The 19,108-nt window shown below is 63.8% G+C and overlaps 3 protein-coding genes across 5 annotated transcripts; 1 reads left to right on the top strand and 2 right to left on the bottom strand.

The window, feature by feature from the left end:
• Positions 1-774: 774 nt before the first annotated feature.
• Positions 775-6,378, top strand: CIMIP2A (ciliary microtubule inner protein 2A). Its single transcript, XM_024252378.3, has 7 exons — positions 775-935; positions 2,739-2,953; positions 3,035-3,285; positions 3,373-3,499; positions 3,852-3,946; positions 4,290-4,407; positions 5,090-6,378. Exons 1-7 carry the CDS (start codon positions 880-882, stop codon positions 5,176-5,178), a joined length of 951 nt encoding a protein of 316 aa, XP_024108146.1. The 5' UTR covers positions 775-879; the 3' UTR covers positions 5,179-6,378.
• On the bottom strand, positions 5,171-8,699 carry TUBB4B (tubulin beta 4B class IVb). The gene is made up of 4 exons (XM_024252373.3): positions 7,466-8,699; positions 7,055-7,163; positions 6,863-6,973; positions 5,171-6,382 (listed from the first exon to the last, which is right to left on the bottom strand). The coding sequence occupies exons 1-4, from the start codon at positions 7,520-7,522 to the stop codon at positions 5,322-5,324; spliced, it is 1,338 nt and encodes a 445-aa protein (XP_024108141.1). The 5' UTR covers positions 7,523-8,699; the 3' UTR covers positions 5,171-5,321.
• Positions 8,700-12,311: 3,612 nt separating this feature from the next.
• On the bottom strand, positions 12,312-18,146 carry SLC34A3 (solute carrier family 34 member 3). Of its 3 annotated transcripts, none has more exons than XM_024252359.3 (13): positions 17,965-18,146; positions 17,096-17,222; positions 16,713-16,808; positions 16,175-16,303; positions 15,951-16,094; positions 15,763-15,874; positions 15,469-15,664; positions 15,154-15,243; positions 14,932-15,013; positions 14,589-14,756; positions 14,333-14,449; positions 14,134-14,258; positions 12,312-12,921 (listed from the first exon to the last, which is right to left on the bottom strand). In XM_024252359.3, the coding sequence occupies exons 2-13, from the start codon at positions 17,178-17,180 to the stop codon at positions 12,457-12,459; spliced, it is 1,809 nt and encodes a 602-aa protein (XP_024108127.3). In that variant the 5' UTR covers positions 17,181-17,222; positions 17,965-18,146; the 3' UTR covers positions 12,312-12,456. The 3 variants fall into 3 exon arrangements, with proteins under 3 accessions (XP_024108127.3, XP_024108125.3, XP_024108126.3); XM_024252357.3 differs by having other exon boundaries at positions 17,096-17,219; positions 17,965-18,002; XM_024252358.3 differs by having other exon boundaries at positions 17,096-17,219; positions 17,824-17,970.
• Positions 18,147-19,108: the final 962 nt, after the last annotated feature.

Here is a 19,108-nt window from a genome sequence, read left to right as displayed (position 1 = left end):
CGTGGGCCACAGTGCCTAGCCTTTCTTCGTTCTTTTTTTTTTTTTTTTTTTTTTTTTGAGACGGAGTCTCACTCTGTGGCCCAGGCTGGAGTGCAGTGGCGTGATCTCAGCTCATTGCAATCTCCACCTCCTGGGTTCACGCCATTCTCCTGCCTCAGCCTCCCGAGTAGCTGGGACTACAGGTGCCCGCCACCGCACCTGGCTAATTTTTGTATTTTTAGTAGAGACAGGATTTGACCATGTCAGTCAGGCTGGTCTCGAACTCCTGACATGATCTGTCCGCCTTGGCCTCCCAAAGTGCTGGGATTACAGGCGTAAGCCACCATGCCTGGCCGCCTTCCTTCATTCTTATGGTTAGGAAGTCCTTCCTGTACAAAAAAAGAACAAAATTCAGGATTTGCTTAAAATGTAAACGCCCTGCCCCACACGAGGGGCTGGAGGGAGAGTTCGCACAGCCCTGCAGGCCGGGAAGCCCCTGACTTAAGCCAAGGCTCTGCAGCTGCAAGGCCTCCTGCCAGAGGAGGGGGCCTGGGAACTCCCTTAGCCTCACCCTGAGACTGGGGCTGGTGGCCTCCTGGGGGCAGCAAGAACCCAGGCCCTTTCTGGAGGGACAGTCCTGTTTTCTGAGCTCTGAAGTTAATGGGACTTCCTCCCGGGCCACCTGCCTCACCGCAACTCCTCCCCTGCCTGGCACCTGTCTGGGCCTCAGTGTCTCACCTGTGCAATGTGGGCCCTCACAGGGTTAGCAAGGTGGCCTGGCCCAGGAGGTGCTCACAATGCTGGCCCCTCACAATGGTTGCCCGGTGACAGGACTCCCCTCAGGGAAGGGAGCTGGATGCCGGGAGGGACTGGAGCCAGCAAGGCCAGAGTGAAAGCAAAATGACAACTACTCAGAAACACGATCTCTTCCCGCCAGAGCCTCACTATGTCCCTGGGTGAGAGCCGGGAGCTCTGGAGGTGGCTGGGGCCAGGGCTGCAGGAGGGGAGAATGGCTGGGGCCTGAGGCATGGAGGCCAGCTGTGAGGGGCCCAGAGCTGGACCCCAGGAAACTGAGGGCCACACCATGGGGCACTGCAGTCTGTGGGCTGGGGAGCCCTGGGACAGGGGAAGCTCAGGGACGGGGCTGCCAGGGGCCCAGGCCTCACCCTCCCCGCTGGTGTGCAGCTGCGAACTCGACACCAGGTGTCCAGCACGTCTGTCGAGCAGAAACTGGGTCAGCCAGCAGCCAGCAGAGACCGGCTACTAAGTGCCCGACGCCCACTCCAGAGAGGACTCCACACTTCATTTTATTTTATTTATTTATTTTTTGAGACAGAGTTTCGCTCTTATTACCCAGGCTGGAATGCAATGGTGCAATCTTGGCTCACCGCAACTTCTGCCTCCCGGGTTCAAGCGATTCTCCTGTCTCAGCTTCCTGAGTAGCCGGGATTACAGGCACCTGCCACCACACCTGGCTAATTTTATATTTTTAGTAGGGACGGGGTTTCTTTATGTTGGTCAGGCTGGTCTCGAACTCCTGACCTCAAGTGATCTGCCCACCTCGGCCTCCCAAAGTGCTGGGATGACAGGCTTGAGCCACCACGCCCGGCCAGGACTCCACACTTTAAAGACAAGGCGAGCAAACGCCAGGCTGCCTCACTAGATATCCCCCCAAACAAAAAATAAAAGTAACCCCTCTACGGAACGTGTGTGTGTGTGCACCTACATACACACGCTACATGCAAAGGGGAAAGGCCGGGAAGAAACCACACCTGCCTCTGAACAGCTACGTCTGGGGAAGGGGCAGGTGAAGCCGAGGCTGGAAGTTGCTCGGCTTTTTTTTTTCTTTTGAGACGTAGTCTCGCTCTGTCGCCCAGGCTGGAGTGCAGCGGTGCAATCTCGGCTCACTGCAAGCTCTACCTCCCGGGTTCACGCCGTTCTCCTGCCTCAGCCTCCCGAGTAGCTGGGACTACAGGGCCCACCACCAATGCCTGGATAACTTTTTGCATTTTTACTAGAGACAGGGTTTCACCGTGTTGGCCAGGCTGGTCTTGATCTCCTGATCTCGTGATCCGCCCGCCTCGGCCTCCCAAAGTGGTGGGATGACAGGCGTAAGCCACCGCGCCCGGCCCTTTGGCAGTTTTTAAAACGAAGGTAGTTCTCACTCCTTGAAAGATCACAAAGACCCTGAGGCGCTGAACCGCCTGTGACCACCTGCACCACGTCCCTCGAAGCTGAATGAGGGCCCGGAAAAGCCCAGCCCTCCACCTGCCTCCTAGTCCTCCTCCCGTGCAGGAGGCTACTGGCCTCCTGGGGTGGCACAGGTGCAGGCCAAGCCCACCCAACACCCTCCTGGTGGGCCCTGCGTGTGTCCAAGGGGCCGTCCCTCGCCTATGTCCTGGCCCACACGTCCTGTGCCTATACTTGCTTTGCCAGGGCAGAGCACCCCTGACTTGCTGGCAGTTGGAATGAGGGGTGGGAGGGGGTTGGAGGGGCTGGTACAAGGCAGGCGGCCATCTGCTGTGGTGCGGAGGTGTTCCCAGCACGTGGTGTGTGCCGCCCGTTCAGGCTGAGAGAGCCCCGGAAGGCAAGTGCCACTGCAGCCCCATTTACAGGTGAGCAGAGGGCAGGCGAGCTGCCACAGGCCAAGCTGCTGCTAGGTGGCCAGCAGGCTGGACCCACATCTGGCTTGAAGGGGCCCTGCCCAGTGCTGGGGCTGCCCTTGAGACCTGCCCTGCCTTCTTCTCTTCCCTCCACAGCTATGCCGGCTTCTTTCCACAGCTGCGCTACCAGGTGGGGAACACCTATGGGCGTACCACGGGGCAGCTGCTCACAGACCCCAGTGTGCAGAAGAGCCCCTGCTCTGTGCTGTCCCCCATGTCCAAGCCCAAGTTCATTGAGGACTTCAGCCAGTCCAAGCCCCCGAGGGTTCCCTGCCGAGACCTGACGGAGCCCTACATCCCCCACTACACCAGTGAGCCGCCAGTGCCCAGCCCTGCACCCGCCTGTGCCCGCCTGCCTGTCCCGGCACTCACAGGCTGCCTTGTTGGTACAGGTCTGAAGCCCTATAAGAACTTTGAGATCCTGGGCCAGCTCCCACCCTTGGAGGTGGACACCCAGGAGCCACCAGGGGTAGAGAACATACCCAGACAGATTCTGCTGCCTGCAGGCTTCACGCCCAACCCCCCACACCCTCCGTGCCCGCCAGGCAGGAAGGGAGACTCCAGAGATTTGGGACACCCAGTATACGGGGAAGAGGCCTGGAAGAGCGCCACTCCTGTCTGTGAGGCCTCCAGGCAGCACCAGGTAGCCAGGGATGCAGCAGCGCCAAACCCATTCCGCTCAGCCCCAGGTGGGAGCCACACCGTGACCTCCGCTCGCTCCCCACTCCAGCTGTACCACTACCGGAGGGACGAGTACCCACCCCCCGTCCGCCAGCAGGAGACGCTAGATGTGGGCAGGTTCCAGCAGCTGCCGCAGCTGGACCACCCTAACCTGATCCAACGCAAGGCCATCTCAGGTGGGTGTGGGCTTGGGCTGGGCAGGACAAGGACGCTCCTCCCCACAAGGTTCTTGCAGTGTGAGAGCTCCTGAGGAGGCTGCCACAGGGAACCACTTTTCCTGCTCTAGAACGGGCTAGCGGCCTGGGGAGACCTCCTTTGCCTCCCAGCTGCTTCCAGGAGCCCAGCTTTTCCCAAGATGAGGCGGTGCCCTGCCTGCCTGTTCCCATTTGGCCACATCAGGCATCACTGATGTTCAGGGAAGGAAAGGGAGCCTTGCCTGGCTTCCCTGACACGTCTGAGGGCAGGTGGGTGTGCCCAGGGGAAGGCCAAGGGGGCCTGGGGTAGCCCGCACATCTGCCCCACCCCTAGGCTATGCTGGCTTCATTCCCCAGTTCACCTGGGTAATGGGGGTGAATTACCGAGACGGCGTCACGCAAGCCATGGACGAATTCGACAAGAACCAGGTAGGAGAGCGCCATCCAGGGCCTGCTCCCAGCTCACACACACACTTCCTCTCCTGCCTGGCAGCTTCCCTGGAGGGTGCCTTGAAGGCCAGGTTCCCTAAGAAGCCCGAGGAGGGGGCTCTCTCCTGTCCCCGGAGGTGCCGCCCCAACCCCTCTCTCCTGAGTCTTGCTTGGATCCCTGCACTCAAGTTTTGGAGTCGGGGGTAGGGGGATGCAGAAGGCTGGGAGCATTAGCAGCTTTCCCACGGAGTGCCGGCCCTCCAGCCAGGCCCCCACTGGGACAACTTGACTATCTGGTTGCCTGCCGGGGAGGCAGCTTGTCAGCACCTTCCTGTCTCCCCAGTTCCTGTTTAGAAACCCCCACTGTGACCTGGGCGAGAAGCTGCCTGGAACACACTGGCCCAGCAACCACATCTACAGCAGCCAAGGCCTGATCCCCTTCTACATGGGGTTCATCCCCTGTGAGTACAGAGTGAGCAGGGTCACACGGACACACCCTGGCCAATGTGGGGAGGGACGGCTCTACCTGCTCACCCTTTATCGCTGGTTCGGGACCACCTGTCTGACCGCAACCAGGGTCCCACCTTGACACACCCTGGCCGATGTGGGGAGGGACGGCTCTACCTGCCCACCCTTCGTCGCTGGTTCGGGACCACCTGTCTGACCGCGACCAGGGTCCCACCTTGACACACCCTGGCCGATGTGGGGAGGGACGGCTCTACCTGCCCACCCTTCATCGCTGGTTCGGGACCACCTGTCTGACCGCGACCAGGGTCCCACCTTGACACACCCTGGCCGATGTGGGGAGGGACGGCTCTACCTGCCCACCCTTCGTCGCTGGTTCGGGACCACCTGTCTGACTGCGACCAGGGTCCCACCTTGGTTGCGGTAGGATTGTCTGCCATCCTCCCTACCCCTTTTGGAAGAGGGGGTCACTGGACCCACCTAAGTCCCAGACACAGGCCAAAGAGCCCCAAGGTTGGGTACTCGGAATAGGACAGGCCTGCCTTCAGGAAGCAGGTTCCCCACCAAGCAGATCCCCAGGGCCCAGGGCAGCCCCACACTTCTCTGAAGCCTGGGTGTCCAGCCCATGCTGGTCCCAGGCACACAAGCCCAGCTCAGCTGCAGCCTGGCTCCCCGCAGCCATGCAGGACAACTATGCACTGACATTCGGCAACAGCACCCGGAGGGCCTACTGGAAGGAATGGGCAAAGCGAAACCACACACTATGAAAATGCTTTAATGGTGGTGTCTGTACAGCATGGATGTGGACAGGGAAAACAGCAAGTGCACACAGCGGGACAGGCCACGGGACAGGCTGGGAGTGAATAAAGAGTTCACACTGCTTCCCTGCTTTCCCCAGTGACTGAAGGCTCTAGGCCACCTCCTCCTCAGCCTCCTCCTCGAACTCGCCCTCCTCCTCGGCTGTGGCATCCTGGTACTGCTGGTACTCGGACACCAGGTCATTCATGTTGCTCTCGGCTTCAGTGAACTCCATCTCGTCCATGCCCTCGCCCGTATACCAGTGCAGGAAGGCCTTGCGCCGGAACATGGCCGTGAACTGCTCGGAGATGCGCTTGAACAGCTCCTGGATGGCCGTGCTGTTGCCGATGAAGGTGGCAGACATTTTTAGCCCCCGAGGCGGGATGTCACAGACAGCTGTTTTCACATTGTTGGGGATCCACTCAACAAAATAGCTGCTGTTTTTGTTTTGGACATTAAGCATTTGCTCATCCACCTCCTTCATGGACATGCGGCCCCTGAACACGGCGGCAACCGTCAGGTAGCGGCCATGGCGGGGGTCGCAGGCCGCCATCATGTTTTTAGCATCAAACATCTGCTGGGTGAGCTCAGGTACGGTCAGCGCCCGGTACTGCTGGCTGCCCCGGCTGGTCAGTGGGGCAAAGCCGGGCATGAAGAAGTGCAGGCGGGGGAATGGGACCATGTTCACAGCCAGCTTCCGCAGGTCAGCATTGAGCTGGCCTGGGAAGCGCAGGCAGGTGGTGACCCCACTCATGGTAGCAGACACCAGGTGGTTCAGGTCACCATAGGTGGGTGTGGTCAGCTTTAGGGTTCTGAAGCAAATGTCGTAGAGAGCTTCATTATCAATGCAGTAGGTCTCATCTGTGTTTTCTACGAGCTGATGGACTGAGAGGGTGGCGTTGTAGGGCTCCACCACTGTGTCTGACACCTTGGGCGAAGGCACCACACTGAACGTGTTCATGATCCTGTCTGGGTACTCCTCCCGGATCTTGCTGATGAGGAGGGTACCCATCCCAGACCCAGTCCCCCCACCCAGGGAGTGGGTCAGCTGGAAACCCTGCAGGCAGTCACAGCTCTCAGCCTCCTTCCTCACAACATCCAGCACCGAGTCCACCAGCTCCGCGCCTTCTGTGTAGTGCCCCTTGGCCCAGTTGTTCCCAGCACCACTCTGACCTGTGAGAGAACACAGCTAATCATTTGTCAGCCAAATAGACGGCACTACTGGTCACCACCATGCAAAAAGAACCGAGTGACATGGTGTGAGCTGACCACAAAATTCACCCTGCAGATAGAGCAAACGCACCCTTAAAGCCAAAAGACGGAAGCCGGCTCTGCTACGAATTAAGTCAGGGGCCAAACCTGACAGCTTAACAACAAACCCCTCCCCGGGGGGGGGGGGCACTGCCAATTCCCAAGGACAGAGGAGCAGCCACTGCCCCAGCTCAGCTCCCTGCAGGGAGATTACGCGTGTGGCGGCTCCTCGCCTCGGCAGACAGCTGGACCTTGCTCCCAAAGCCGATTTAGAAGAGGGGATTGAGTGGCTCAGAGGAGAGGAGAGTGTCCAGGGGCCCCGGCTGCGCAGTTCCCACGGCGGTGCCCTTGGAGCAGCCCCTTGACCTTTGAGCCGCCGCCCAGCCCCCAGCCGCGGCTCACCGAAAACGAAGTTGTCCGGCCGGAAGATCTGCCCGAAGGGCCCCGAGCGCACGGAGTCCATGGTGCCGGGCTCCAGATCCACGAGCACGGCGCGGGGCACGTACTTGCCGCCTGCGGGGACGGGAGGGCGTCAGCCAAGGCAGGGGCCGCGGGGTCCCCGGAGGGCGGTCGGGGAAGGGGCCGGGGCCTCACCGGTGGCCTCGTTGTAGTACACGTTGATGCGCTCCAGCTGCAGATCGCTGTCCCCGTGGTAGGTGCCCGTGGGGTCGATGCCGTGCTCATCGCTGATCACCTCCCAAAACTACAAGGGACGCGGGTGGGCCCGGGCGGGCCGGGGCTGAGTCACCGCGGCCGGTGCGCAGGGAGGCAGCCCCGCCCCGGACGGGCGCGGCAGCCCGGCCCTCCCCGCCCCTCCCCCGCCCCGCGCGCCCTGGTCGCTGGGTTCCTGGGGGCTTCGGTCGCCCGGCTCGGCCCAGTCCCCACGGAGAGAGCCCGGCAGCCGCAATGCGGGGGCGCCGCCCGGCCGCTGCTGCCGCCATCTTCCCCGGCCGCCCGCCCGCCCCGCCCGGCAGGCCCGCTGGCCCCAGCGCTCCGGCAACTTACCTTGGCGCCGATTTGGTTGCCGCACTGCCCGGCCTGCAGGTGCACGATTTCCCTCATGATGGCGGCGGCGGCGTGGAATCAGGCGGAAGTAGACAAACAGCAGCAAAGGAGCGGGCGCGCAGAGTGCTACAACCGACGCTCCGCCAACGCTTATGTACCCTCTGTGCCCGCCTCCGCCAGTCTCGCATTGGACTGCCAGAACGAGGCTGGCAAGCTCCCTCGTTTGATTGGCCTTGTCCCCGTCAATCAAGCCGCCTAAGGTCCGCCTTTTTCAGCCAGTTTGGTCTTTAGTGGTCAGCCGCAGCCTCCTATCTCCCTATCACAATCCCCCCCCCGGCGCCGCAGTGCTCCGTCCATTGGGTGTTTCAAATGATTGATTTGCCGTCTCATTGGCTGGCTGCCGGGAGCACGCCGCCAGGCTGGCGCTATTGGCTGCGCTGGGTCAGCGTCCTGGTAACCGCCGCAGTGCCGCGGGAGGCGCGCGGACTGGGTGGGGCGCAGGCGCGGGTGCGGGCTTCCGGTCGGGCGGCTGGTAGCTGCGCGGCGGGCGCCGGGGGAGGGCGGGCCCGACGGGCCTCGGGCAAGCGCAGTGTTGGCTCTGAGCCCGGGGCCTTTCGGGAGCCGGGAAGGGCAGTCCCGGAGGCGGCCCCGCGTCCAGAGTTGCGCCCTCTCTGGCCTTGCGCCGGGACACGGCATCTGCGCGCTGGGCGGGTTCTGGAGCGGGGTCCGCACGGAGCGAGCCCGGGGCCTCCAGGCCGAGGAGGCTGCGATGCCTTAAAGGCAGGAAGATACACGGGCTCAGGGGCTGCGGCGGTGGAGGGGAGCTCTCCACAGACCCGCAGAGGCCACGGAGTTTCCTGCTCCCGGGTCCCGCACGCCCACTGCCCTCGCGGTCGCGTGAGGGGAGCACGTGGGGGACGCCGCGCCCCGAGGGCCGGGGCGGAGGGCAGGGGAGGGGAGCGGAGGGGCGAGGCCTCCCCCGCAGCTGCGCGCCCTGCCCTGTTGTGGAGACGGCGCTGGCTCTGCGCCGGTCGCCTTGGTGCCTCGGCCCCGTGAGTGCGCGAGCTCCGTGGAGACCAGGACAGCGCCCAGACCTCCCTCGGCGGGTGGGCCCCGACCTCCGGGCTCCAGGGCCGATATTCCAACCGCAGGTCAGCGCGCTGGGGCTGAGACATACTTCTGTTAATGCTTTTCCTAATTTATGACTTGATTTTTACTTGGGTGGGAAAATAAACTTATAAAGAAAATGAATTACATGTGGTTGCGCCTGTTTAAAAACAAACGCGCTGTATATTTGCAGTATTTTTATTTTACTTAATTTATTATTTTGAGACAGGGTCTCGCTCTGTCTCCCGGGCTGGAGTGCAGTGGCGCGATCTTGGCCCCCACCAGGTTCAAGCGATTCTCCTGCCTCAGCCTCCCTAGTAGGTGGGACTGCAGGCACCCACCACCGCGCCGCTAATTTTTGTATTTTTGGTAGAAATGGGATTTCACCATGTTGGCCAAGCTGGTCTGAAACTCCTGACCTCAGGTGATCCGCCCGCCTCGTCCTCCCCAAGTGCTGGGATTTACGGGAATGAGCCGCCGTGCCTTCTGCATTTTTGTAGCTTTTTTCTTTTTTTTTGAGATGGAGTTTTGCTCTTGTCGCCCAGGCTGGAGTGCAGTGGCGCGATCTCGGCTCGCTGCAACCTCCGCCTCCCCGGTTCAAGCGATTCTCCTGCCTCACCTTCCCAAGTAGCTGGAACTACAGGTGTGCACCACCACGCCTGGCTTTTTTTTTTTTTTTTTTTTTTTTTGAGACAGAGTCTGGCTCTGTCGCTCAGGCTGGAGTGCAGTGGCATGATCTCGGCTCACTGCAACCTCCATCTCCCGGGTTCAAGCGATTCTCCTGCCTCAGCCTCCCGAGTAGCTGGGATTACAGGCGCCCGCCACCACGCCCGGCTAATTTCTGTATTTTTAGTAGAGAGGGGGTTTCACCATCTTGGCCGGGCTGGTCTGGAACTGACCTTGTGGTTCATCCGCCTCGGCCTCCCAAAGTGCTGGGATTACAGGCGTGAGCCGCTGCACCTGGCTGTATTTTTATAGCATTTTAAATAAATTACACCATCAGGTCGGCCCTGACAGTCTGCTGTGCTCTGGCCACTGGGCATCTGTCTCCCAATTGGAGGCTGTTGGAAACAACATCTGCTTATTTATTTTTCTCTTCCTGGAGGGACTGCACCTCCGTCTTCACCACATAATGCTCGGTACCAGAACTCGGGACACGCAGCACCGGAGCCTGCGCGGGGATCAGCATTGTCCTTCCGGGGCGAGGGCCTGCAGCTGTGCTCACTCCTCGGGGGTCTGTTGCCAGTTTGCCATCCTGTCCAGGAGGGTGGCATCCCCCACAGATCGGCCCAGGAAGGCGGGCCTGGCTTCCAGTGATCACGGTGACACCGGCCTCGACCCTCAGAGGGACTGGGGTCCTGCAGCGGCCTGAGGGGTGCACAGGTTGCCGCCAGCCATCCCAGGTTTCTCCTAGTGCCCAGGGCATCCTGGGGTCCTGCAGAGTAGCTCAGCTATCCAGGCAGTAGTCAGAGACACGTCGAAGCCTCATAACATTGAGTTGTCACAAAGGGGAGGAAGGAGAAGCTCTGGTTTTTTTTCCTTGGTGAACTGTGCAGAGCCCAACTGAGGCTGCTCTTTGAGGTGTGTGGCATTCCTGCACCTTGTCAGAGTCTCCCAACCCCTCTCCAGTAAAGGCCCCTGCTTCCTGTGACCAGTGGCCACTAGGCTGGGAGGTCAGTGTGCCACCCGTTTTACAGGTGTCACCTGCCCAGGTGAGAGCCCCAGAGCTCGCCATGGCACCAGCCTGCCCACTTTGCCCTCGCATTGCTCTGGTGAGGTGGACACTGGCTGGGGGCAAGACAGCAGTAGACAACCTGAAGCCTGGGCCTGAGCCCAACAAGGACAGCAGCCACCCCTGTTGCACAAAACTGGTTGGGGGAGGCTCTGTAGGTCCTACCCTGAGCCAAGGTGCCCTGCTGCAGGATGCAGAGGCGGGATAGTGTGGGGTAGGAGGACCAACTCCTGGGGCCTGGGGTCTGTGGCCAGGCAGGATGTGGTCCAAGGAGGGCCAGAAGGGCAGGGAAGTGGGGCAGGCGTGGCTGTGGGAGTGCTGGGCATCTGCCCTCCTCCTCCTGCAGCTGTCGGAGGATCCACAACGGAAGGCTCTGTTTACCGGTGGCCATGGTCCCAGTGGGAGGGTGTGTTACCGCCAGGCAGGGGCAGCAGGCAGACAGTACTGGCGGCCTTAAAGGACCCGACACCCAGCCTTTGTGGGAGGCCTCACCTGCCCTGGAAGGACAGGTGCATGGGGTGCTTCCTCCCCCTCTCCACAAGGGCCTCACTGATTCCCCCCAAAGGACAGGGGAGCTCCCTGGGCCCCTCATTCTCCCCAGGGAGCTAGCCAGGCCTGTCCCCTACAAGGGTGCCAGACGGATCTATGAGGCTGATGTCAGGTCCACAGGGGCATCCTAGAATCACAGGGCTGTGAGAACCAAAGCTCCAGCTGCTGGGGGTCCCGTTCTCACTGGAGCCCACCCCTGAGGCCCCCCTGGCTCCCAGAGCAGGTGGTCACCTCCCTCGGTAGGTGAAACCAAGGCCCAGGAGGCCTAAGAGTTTGAGGGTGGCTGGGGCAGAGGACCCAGGGAAGACTGGGGGCCAAGGGCACAGAGGGCCTGGGGGTCATGAGTGGGGGCATAGGGAACCTGCCACAGAGGAGAAATGGCCGTGGAACCCCCTCAGGTCTCATCTTCCTGAGTGGCTGCACCTCTATCCCCTAGTGGGGTCTGACCAGGCAATCCTGGGAGGCTCTGGGAAGAGAGCTGCCCCCCATCAGGGCTGCAGTTCTGGACGGGAGAACATGACTGGCCACAACAGCAGACTCAAATGAGCAAACTAGACCTGTCCCTGATGGGGCCGGCCCCTCACCCACCTGTCTCTGTGTGCCCGAATGAATGCTCCAGTTCCGTGGTAACCCAAGGCTTTCTTCCATTGGCGAGAGTGGGGGTTGGGTTAGGGCTGTGGGCAGCTGTGGGCTAGAGGTGGCAGGAACTCCCCCTCCCTCAACTTTATAGGTGTCCAGTTACCCATTGGCTGGCAGACAAGCCTTCCCGTGTGGAAAGCCGACCACACAGCAGAGGGAGGGCCCCCTGGCCCCCAAGTCCTCCCCGTGGGCGCTGTCCACCCTCCTGGGCCCACCCCATGGACAGGCCTTCCCGGGACAGGGTCTCATTCTCCGTGGCAGCGTGAGGCCTCAGTGTGCCCCAGCCTGGCGGGCGAGACCGGCTTCCTGGTGGGTTCTGGGAGCTGAGCACCTGCCGTGGCCCAGCCCTGCAGAGAAGCGTCCCCGAGGGGCCCAGCCCAGGACCGGCTGAGAGACACAGAGGGCAGAAGGGCAGGGGGTGCCTCTGGGACCATCTGGCCCTCCAAGCCGTCGGGGTCCCTTCTCACACCCCACGCACCTGATGGGACTCCAGTCCCCACCCCAACCATGACATCCGCCGGGGCAGAGGGGCTCCGGGGTCCCCCACACCCTGCGCCACCCGCCCTGCTCCCTGCTGGCTGGGCTCTCCCCTGTGCCCCCAGGAGGGGCCCCAGCTCCCACTGTGGGAAGTCCCCGCCCCCCAGGCCTGCCATTCTTTGGGAGCTTCTGTCCCCAGCGGCAGCCGTGAGAAACACACCCGGGGGTGGGCGGGCTCCTGTGCCTGAGCCCCAAGCCCCGGAGTGTCCACCAGGAGGCAGCATCGGGCCGCTTCCCCCACCTGCCCAGGCGGCCCCTGTCTAGGGGAGTGAAGACCACCACCCCAGATAACAGCCTGGTTTATTTGCACAGAAGGGGAAGCAGGTGACCGGAGGTCAGCTGCCGCGGGCCCCCCCCCCCCAGGGCCCTCCAGAGCCCTCCTAGCCGGGGTGGGGTGGGGTGGGGTGGTCTGCGCAGCAACCACCCCTCACAACTGCTGGGAGGCCAAGATCTCAGGGTTCTCGTAGCAGTGGGCCTCTTTGGTGGTGGCCTTCGGGGGGCTGCAGACGTTGCAGGGGCAGCAGCGGGTCACCAGGCGGTCCCAGGGCTCCAGAGAGTGGAGCCAGAGGGGTAGCCAGGCCCAGGAGCGCAGGCGGACAGGCAACCAGGCTGGCCGGTGCCACTGCAGGACAGTAACCAGGATGACGAGGAGCACCAGCCCCACCAGGGGACCCCCGACGGCGGCCAGCACTGTGCCCCCTGCCAGGGAGAGCCCGAAGGCCGCCAGGGGCAGCAGCAGGAATCCGAGCAGCAGGTAGACCCCGGCCACCCAGCGGTAACGGGCGGTCACCACCCCGAAGTGCCTGGCCAGCGGGATGGGCAGCCGCAGCGCAGGCACCAGGTACCACAGCAGGATGCCGGCCAGGTTGAAGAAGAAGTGTATGAGGGCGACCTGGAGGCGAGGGGTCTGTCAGGGGCCTGGGCCCAACGAGGTGGGGTCACCAGAGGCCTAGGACCCCCGCCCTCCTCCACCCTACAGAAGGAGCGCCAAGTCTGAAGTTCATCCTGCTCCACGACTGAGATGGCCGCCTGGGGGGCAGGCTGTGGCCAGATGTGGACACGTTCCCCAGCACGCCTCCCGCACACTCCTGGGAGCTGCAGTCCAGCCCAGCACCCCCGGGCGCTGACTGCATCACTGCTGCCCTCAAGGGGGACCTGCAGGGGAAGCACCCTCCGACCTGGCTCTGCCTGTGCCTCCTGCCAAGAGACCCCATCTCCTCAGTGCCCAGTGTGCTGAGCCTGCACAGCCCAGGCCCTGCAGGGAGGAGGCACAGGGCCGCAGGAGGGGAGAACACACGGCCCCTCCAGGGGCTGCCGGACTTGGAGGAGTCCACACACAGGTGCAGGCTGGAGAGCTTCCTGCAGGGGATGGAGCAGGACCCTGCACTGGGAGGGTCTAAGTGGATAGAGACAGGGCAGAGGCAAGAACGAGGGTGGGTTCCAGGGGGTGCCGCACTTGTCTCTTCCTGTCAGTGGCAGCGCGGCATGACCCGGAGTTTCGGGAGCTGAACCTGTTGGGCCTCTGGGCAGCAGGCCGCAGACGGGCTGTTTTAGAGGGAGAACCAGCTGGACTAAATGAGACTGGGGTTGGGGCACAGAGCTGGGGGCTCAGACTGGGGGAAGTGTCCTGGAGGCAGAATCACAGCCCTGGCAACGGCAGGGCAGGGCCCAGCACCGGTGGGACTCGGCCTTTGCAGATGCAGAATGGGGGCTGGGAGGGTCGTCCAGATGGGGATCTGCTGGAGGTGAGTGGCTGCTCCTTGAGGGAGCAGGGGTTGGGGGAGAGCATCTGAGGGTGCTGGAATAGAGGGGCTTAGAGACCCCTGAGACTCTGGGGGCAGGGCCCCAGGGACACAGCAAAGAGCTGAGAAAATGTGGAAATGAGGAGGTCTCAAGGGAGGAGACGCAGGGCGGGTGTGAAATGTGTGCAGGACCTGTGGGGTCCAAGGAGGCAGAGCAGCAGGGCCGAGGCTGGCGGCCAGGGAAGGGGTCTGGGAAGGCGGGGGCACAGCCAGCCTGGGGCCCTGGGGCTGGTGACACACGCCTGTCCGTGGGGCTGAGAGGAAGCTGGCCAGTTCTGGCAGCGGGGCAGGGTGGACAGTACCTGCAGGGCGCCGAGCATCCTGTCTGCGGGGCTGGCCAGGGCAGCCAGCAGGGCAGTGGTAGTGGTGCCGATGTTGGAGCCCAGTAAGAGGGGGTACGCCCGGTCCAGACTGATCACCCCGACCCCTGGGGGAACTGGGGGTCACCACAGGGCCCCAGCCCGAGCCCCCGTTCCCGAGGCCTCTGTCCTGCCTGCTCACCCATGAGGGGCACGACGGCCGCTGTGAAGACGCTGCTACTCTGCAGTGCGAAGGTCAGGCCGGCGCCCGCGAGGAGGGCCAGGTAGCCGCCGAGCCAGCCCAGCGGGAAGGGGAAGTCTGTGGGGGATGCCGGGTCAGCCCTGGCCAGCGCCCGCGAGGAGGGCCAGGTAGCCGCCGAGCCAGCCCGGCGGGAAGGGGAAGCCTGTGGGGGATGCCGGGTCAGCCCTGGCCACCGCACCTCCTCCCACGCCCTCACCCGCATTAATGACCGTCCTCACGGCCTGGGCCACGCGGCCGCGCAGCACAGAGTTGAGCAGCTTGACTATGAGGACCAGGCAGCCGCAGAGCACCAGCAGGGAGCCGGCCAGCAGGATGCAGCCCACGGCCAGGTCCGTGAGCTCCGTGCCCGCAAACAGGTGGCGGCCTGGGGGCAGGGCAGGGGCAGGTGAGGGGGAGCCTGGGGGGCGGGCCGGGGTGGGTGGGCCTCACAGGGCAGCCTGTCCACTGGGGCTGTGCTGTTCTTCTTCATGTAGGGGCAGGTGAGGGGGGGTGTGGGGGGTGTGGGGGGTGTGGGGGGCTTGGGGTGGGCCGGGCCTCACAGGGAAGCCTGTCCGCCGGGGCTGTGCTGTTCCTCTCTGTGCACGGGCTGAAGGCTCCACAGTCGCTGCTGTTCTCGTGGGTCTGGGGAGGGCAGGGAGGACTCAGGACAGGCTCAGTGGGCAGACAGAGGTCAGAGGGCTCAAGGTGAGGGTGGGTGGGGCGGGATGACTCAGCGGGTGGGAGGTTGGGGGTCAGTGAGGGCCTGGGGTTGGGTGCCTCACCGGCTGCCCCGTGGTGCCGCACCAGTGCTTAATGAGACTGCTGTTGGTGGCGTTGCCTGTGGCACTGCTCATGATCATGTCGGAGTCCAACTGGGGGCCAGAGGGGTCGTGACGGTGTGCTGCACCCTCCCTCAGGACTCACCCGGGGCTCCGGCGCCCGCAGGGTCCAGCCCAGCCCTGCCCACTGCTGCCCTCTCCTCCCGTGTCCCAGGACAGGGCCCAGACCCTCCGCTGACCCTCCATCAGGGCAGGGCGGGCCTCCCCTCCTCCCATCCAGCCTGCTCAGGCCCTCTGGGCGGGGGCGGCCGTCCTCACTTGCACGATGAGGTGTGTGAGCGGCTGCGTCAGCACCTTGAGGATGTCGGGTGCCTGCGCCCCAGGCGTCAGGCTGGCGGCACCCAGGGCCAGCTCGCTCAGCCTCTCCAGCAGGGCCGTGGCGCTCTCCAGTGGCAGCAGGACCAGCACCGTGAGCCAGTTGAAGATCCCGTGCACCGCCGAGCCGCTGAAAGCCCTGTGGCCGCAGAGAGTAGGCGGAGTCAGGTGGGGGGGCCTGGGCTGGGGCTGCCACTGCAGCCCCGCCCCAGCCCAGCCCTTCCACCCACAACTCACCTCTGAAATTCATCCCGGTCCCCTGACTGCGCCATTGAGACCAGGGTGCTGGTGATGGATGTGCCTACGTTGACACCCATGATGATGGGCACAGACGCCCGGACAGTCAGCACTGCCGGTGGGGGGGCTGAGTCAGCCTGTGGCCCACCCTGCCCCCGCCACCACCCGGGGAGGGAGTGTGCACGCACGCTTAGCAGCCACCATGCTGACCACGATGGAGGAGGACGTGCTGGAACTCTGCACCAGGGCTGTGACCAGCACGCCAATGACCAGTCCAGCCACAGGGTTGGACAGCACCACGTTGTCCTTGAAGATGTCTCCGGCCACTTTGCCTACACCGGCAAGAGAGGTGCGCTGAAGCTGCGGAGGGCTGGCTGCCCGCCCCGCCCTGGGCACCCATCCCGTCACTCACTGCCCAGCAGCTGGAAGGCGGAGCTGAGGACGTCCAGAGAGCAGATGAAGAAGTACAGGCTGCCGAGGAGCCCGCAGGCCTTGAGGACGCTGCCGGCCACGCGGCGCAGCTTGCCGGCCACGCGGAGCTCTGAGGACACAGGGCAGGCTGTCCCTGGCCGGCCCTCCACCCTGACAGGTCTCCCTCCCAGGCCCCTCATCCTCTGCCCTCTCTCTCCTCCGTCTCCAACAGGGCTGGGTCCCATTTCCTCCTCTTCTGTAACCCCCAGGGCAGGGCCTGGGTCCCTGCCTTTCCAAGCCGGAAGCCCTTGGGACCCTCCCTCGAAGGAGCAGGCGGGGAGGGACGGATGGGCAGAGGTGGCCAGTCTGCCCCAGGACAGCACAGACGCCCGGTTGAGCGACACGTGTCTCCCCAGAGGGGGCCTGCATAGCGGAGTTCCCCACGCACAGCCTGTTTGGGCCCCACCCTGCTCTGTCTCCCCAGTCCCGTGGGGGACAGAGGCCTGCCAGCCTGCCACCCCCAGAACCTCCAGACCCACCTTTCCAGGGCTGGCTTGTGTCCTTCAGCTGAGGGAGGGTCCAGGGGTCTGTGTCCCCCTCCTCCAAGACTGGAGCAGAACTGCTCCCAGGGGTCCCTGCGGAGATAGAATTGAGTACGGCTGTTTCCGGGACCACCTCCCTCCAACTGGGGGCACAAGGGCACAGGCCAGAGGAGGGGCTGAGGCGTAAGAGGCCTGGAGTGAGGGACAGAAATGGAACGGGGAAGACGGGGCTCCAGCTGGGCTGGACCTGAGTGGAGGCGTCATGAGCCCTGTGGGTTCCCCGGGAGGCCCCCGCAGGAAACCTGGCCTGTCTCTGCCCAGTGCCTGGGGGGGTGGGTGGTCAGACTGGTTAAGGCCTGGGGCACGGGGGCCACTGGTACCTTCATTCCTCAGAGTCCTTTCCACTAGGTCAACCTCGTCCAGAGTGGGGTGGGGGACCTGGCTGCCCGGAAGGGAACTCGGCATGGATTTCGGGCAGGGACAGACCCAGGCCCAGGTCTGGATCTGCTGGGGGGGACGCACGTGTCAGAGACATTTCCTCCTGCCCCGGCCCTGTCCTCACAAGCTGGATTCACACCCCTGGGTCCCCTGAATTGAGCCCTTGGCCGCCACCCTCCCTCCCTACCCCCTGCAGGCCTCAGTGACCATCCCCCTTTCTCCATCCACAGGGGGATGGCTACAATGACCTCAGGCAGTTGTCAGGCGAGCCCAGTCCAGTTTCAGGGGTAGACTCGAGGGGGCTCCGGCTCCCCGGCTCCCTTGCTGGTCCTGACTGGAAGGCCTGGCTAGTGCCGAGGGTGCAGGGTGCCGGGGCTCAGGCCATGAGCTGGGGAACCTGGGGACCTCCCCTATCAGGTGTCACTGGGGACACTGTGGATGGTCCCGACTTAGACTTTGGCATTTGATACTAAACAGTGACGTCTCGGCTTGATAAGGGCCCCACACCCTGGTGATGGGGAGCAGGTGGGGTCCTCACACCACCTCAAGGCTCCTGGCCCCAAAGCTGCTGCCTTAGCCTCCTGGGCCTGGTCACCCCACCCCTGGGGCCCCCCACCTGGACCCCTCCACCTAGTGCCCTGGGCTCAGGTCCAGGCATCCTCTGCCTCACCCTCCCTCCTGCTGCCCAACCCTGGCGTCTCTTGCCCTTGGGTCCTGGAGGCTCAGGATTGGGCCCAAGCCCTGGGCCTGGAGGCCACTCAGCCTCAGCCTCACTGTCCCTGGGCCTCAGCCTGGTCCTAGGAGCTCCTACCTGTGTGGGTGGTGAGGGGGCACCTGCAGGGAGGAGACACGGGGCGGGAGCAGTTGCGGGTCAAAGATCCCCTGATCGCGCACATGACCTGCTGGGTACTGAGCCCATTAATGTTTACCCAGGAGTCCAGGCCCTCACGGGGGTACCCTCCTGGCCCCAAGGCCCCTAGGCCTTGTCCCCATCCTGTCACTCTGTGGCTAGGACCTCCAAGCCCCAGCCCAACCCTCCCGGAGTGGGGCTTCTCCAAGGGGTGGGCTCTGAATCAGGCCGAGGGCACTGTGGGGCGGGGGGCACTGGCCCTCGGTACTGGGCATCCTCAGCAGGCATCCGTGTGACCCAAGAGACACACTCCACCCAGCCAGGCAGGATGCTAGAGCATGGCTGGGGCTGCCCGGGAGTCGAGAGACGCCAGTCCCCCACTTCCATGCACCTCAGGGCTCCCCAGACCTTCTCAGGGTCATCCCTGCCCCCGGCAGAGCAGGGGAGGGAAGCCCTTTGCACCAGGTGGTGGGGGAGGACGGGTTTTTTCATGTAGCCGGGGAGGGCACCCAGCCCGAGGTCAGAGGGTTCAGATCCGGGTTCAGGGCGGGGTTGGGCCCAGCAGGCTGCTAGCGGGCTTGGCCCTGGTATAGCCAGCGACGGCGGCCGGCAGCCTCCATCTGCAGAGGGGAGGACAGAGCTCCCCAGGCCACCTTCCCCACCCACTGCCTGGCCCAGCGCACAGCTCTCCCCAGCAGAGTCCCAGCCGGCCCCACCGCCTGTGGGGTATCCCCTAGGAGGACTGGGCCTCTTCCTGCCCTGGGGTGTGGGGCAGCTCCCCCAGAGGCTCACCCTGCCCAGGGGCTGCTGGTGCCCTGCTCTGCTTGCTGCCCAGCCCCCCGCTGTGTGCATGGGGACTTTGCCCTGGAGAAGGTAGAAGCTTCTGAGTGTCCGCTCAGCAAATTCTCTTCCGTCTCCCTCCTGCGCCCTTGCTCTGGGGGTGGGGGGCAGCAGTCCTTCCCTGGGGCTCCTGAGTGACAGCTCGTTCCAGTGGGCGTGGGGGTGTTGCAGCACTGACTTGGTGGTCACTGCTGTCCACAGTCTCTGGCCCCAGCCCCAGCCCCAGCCCCTCAAAAGGGTCTGTGTGGTGGCTGCTCGGAGCCAG

This window comes from Pongo abelii, chromosome 13, assembly GCF_028885655.2.
Source record: "Pongo abelii isolate AG06213 chromosome 13, NHGRI_mPonAbe1-v2.0_pri, whole genome shotgun sequence".
NCBI classification, from domain to species: Eukaryota; Metazoa; Chordata; class Mammalia; order Primates; family Hominidae; genus Pongo; species Pongo abelii.
Note: the sequence above shows the minus strand (reverse complement) of the source record. Positions and strands in the feature narration are given on the sequence as shown.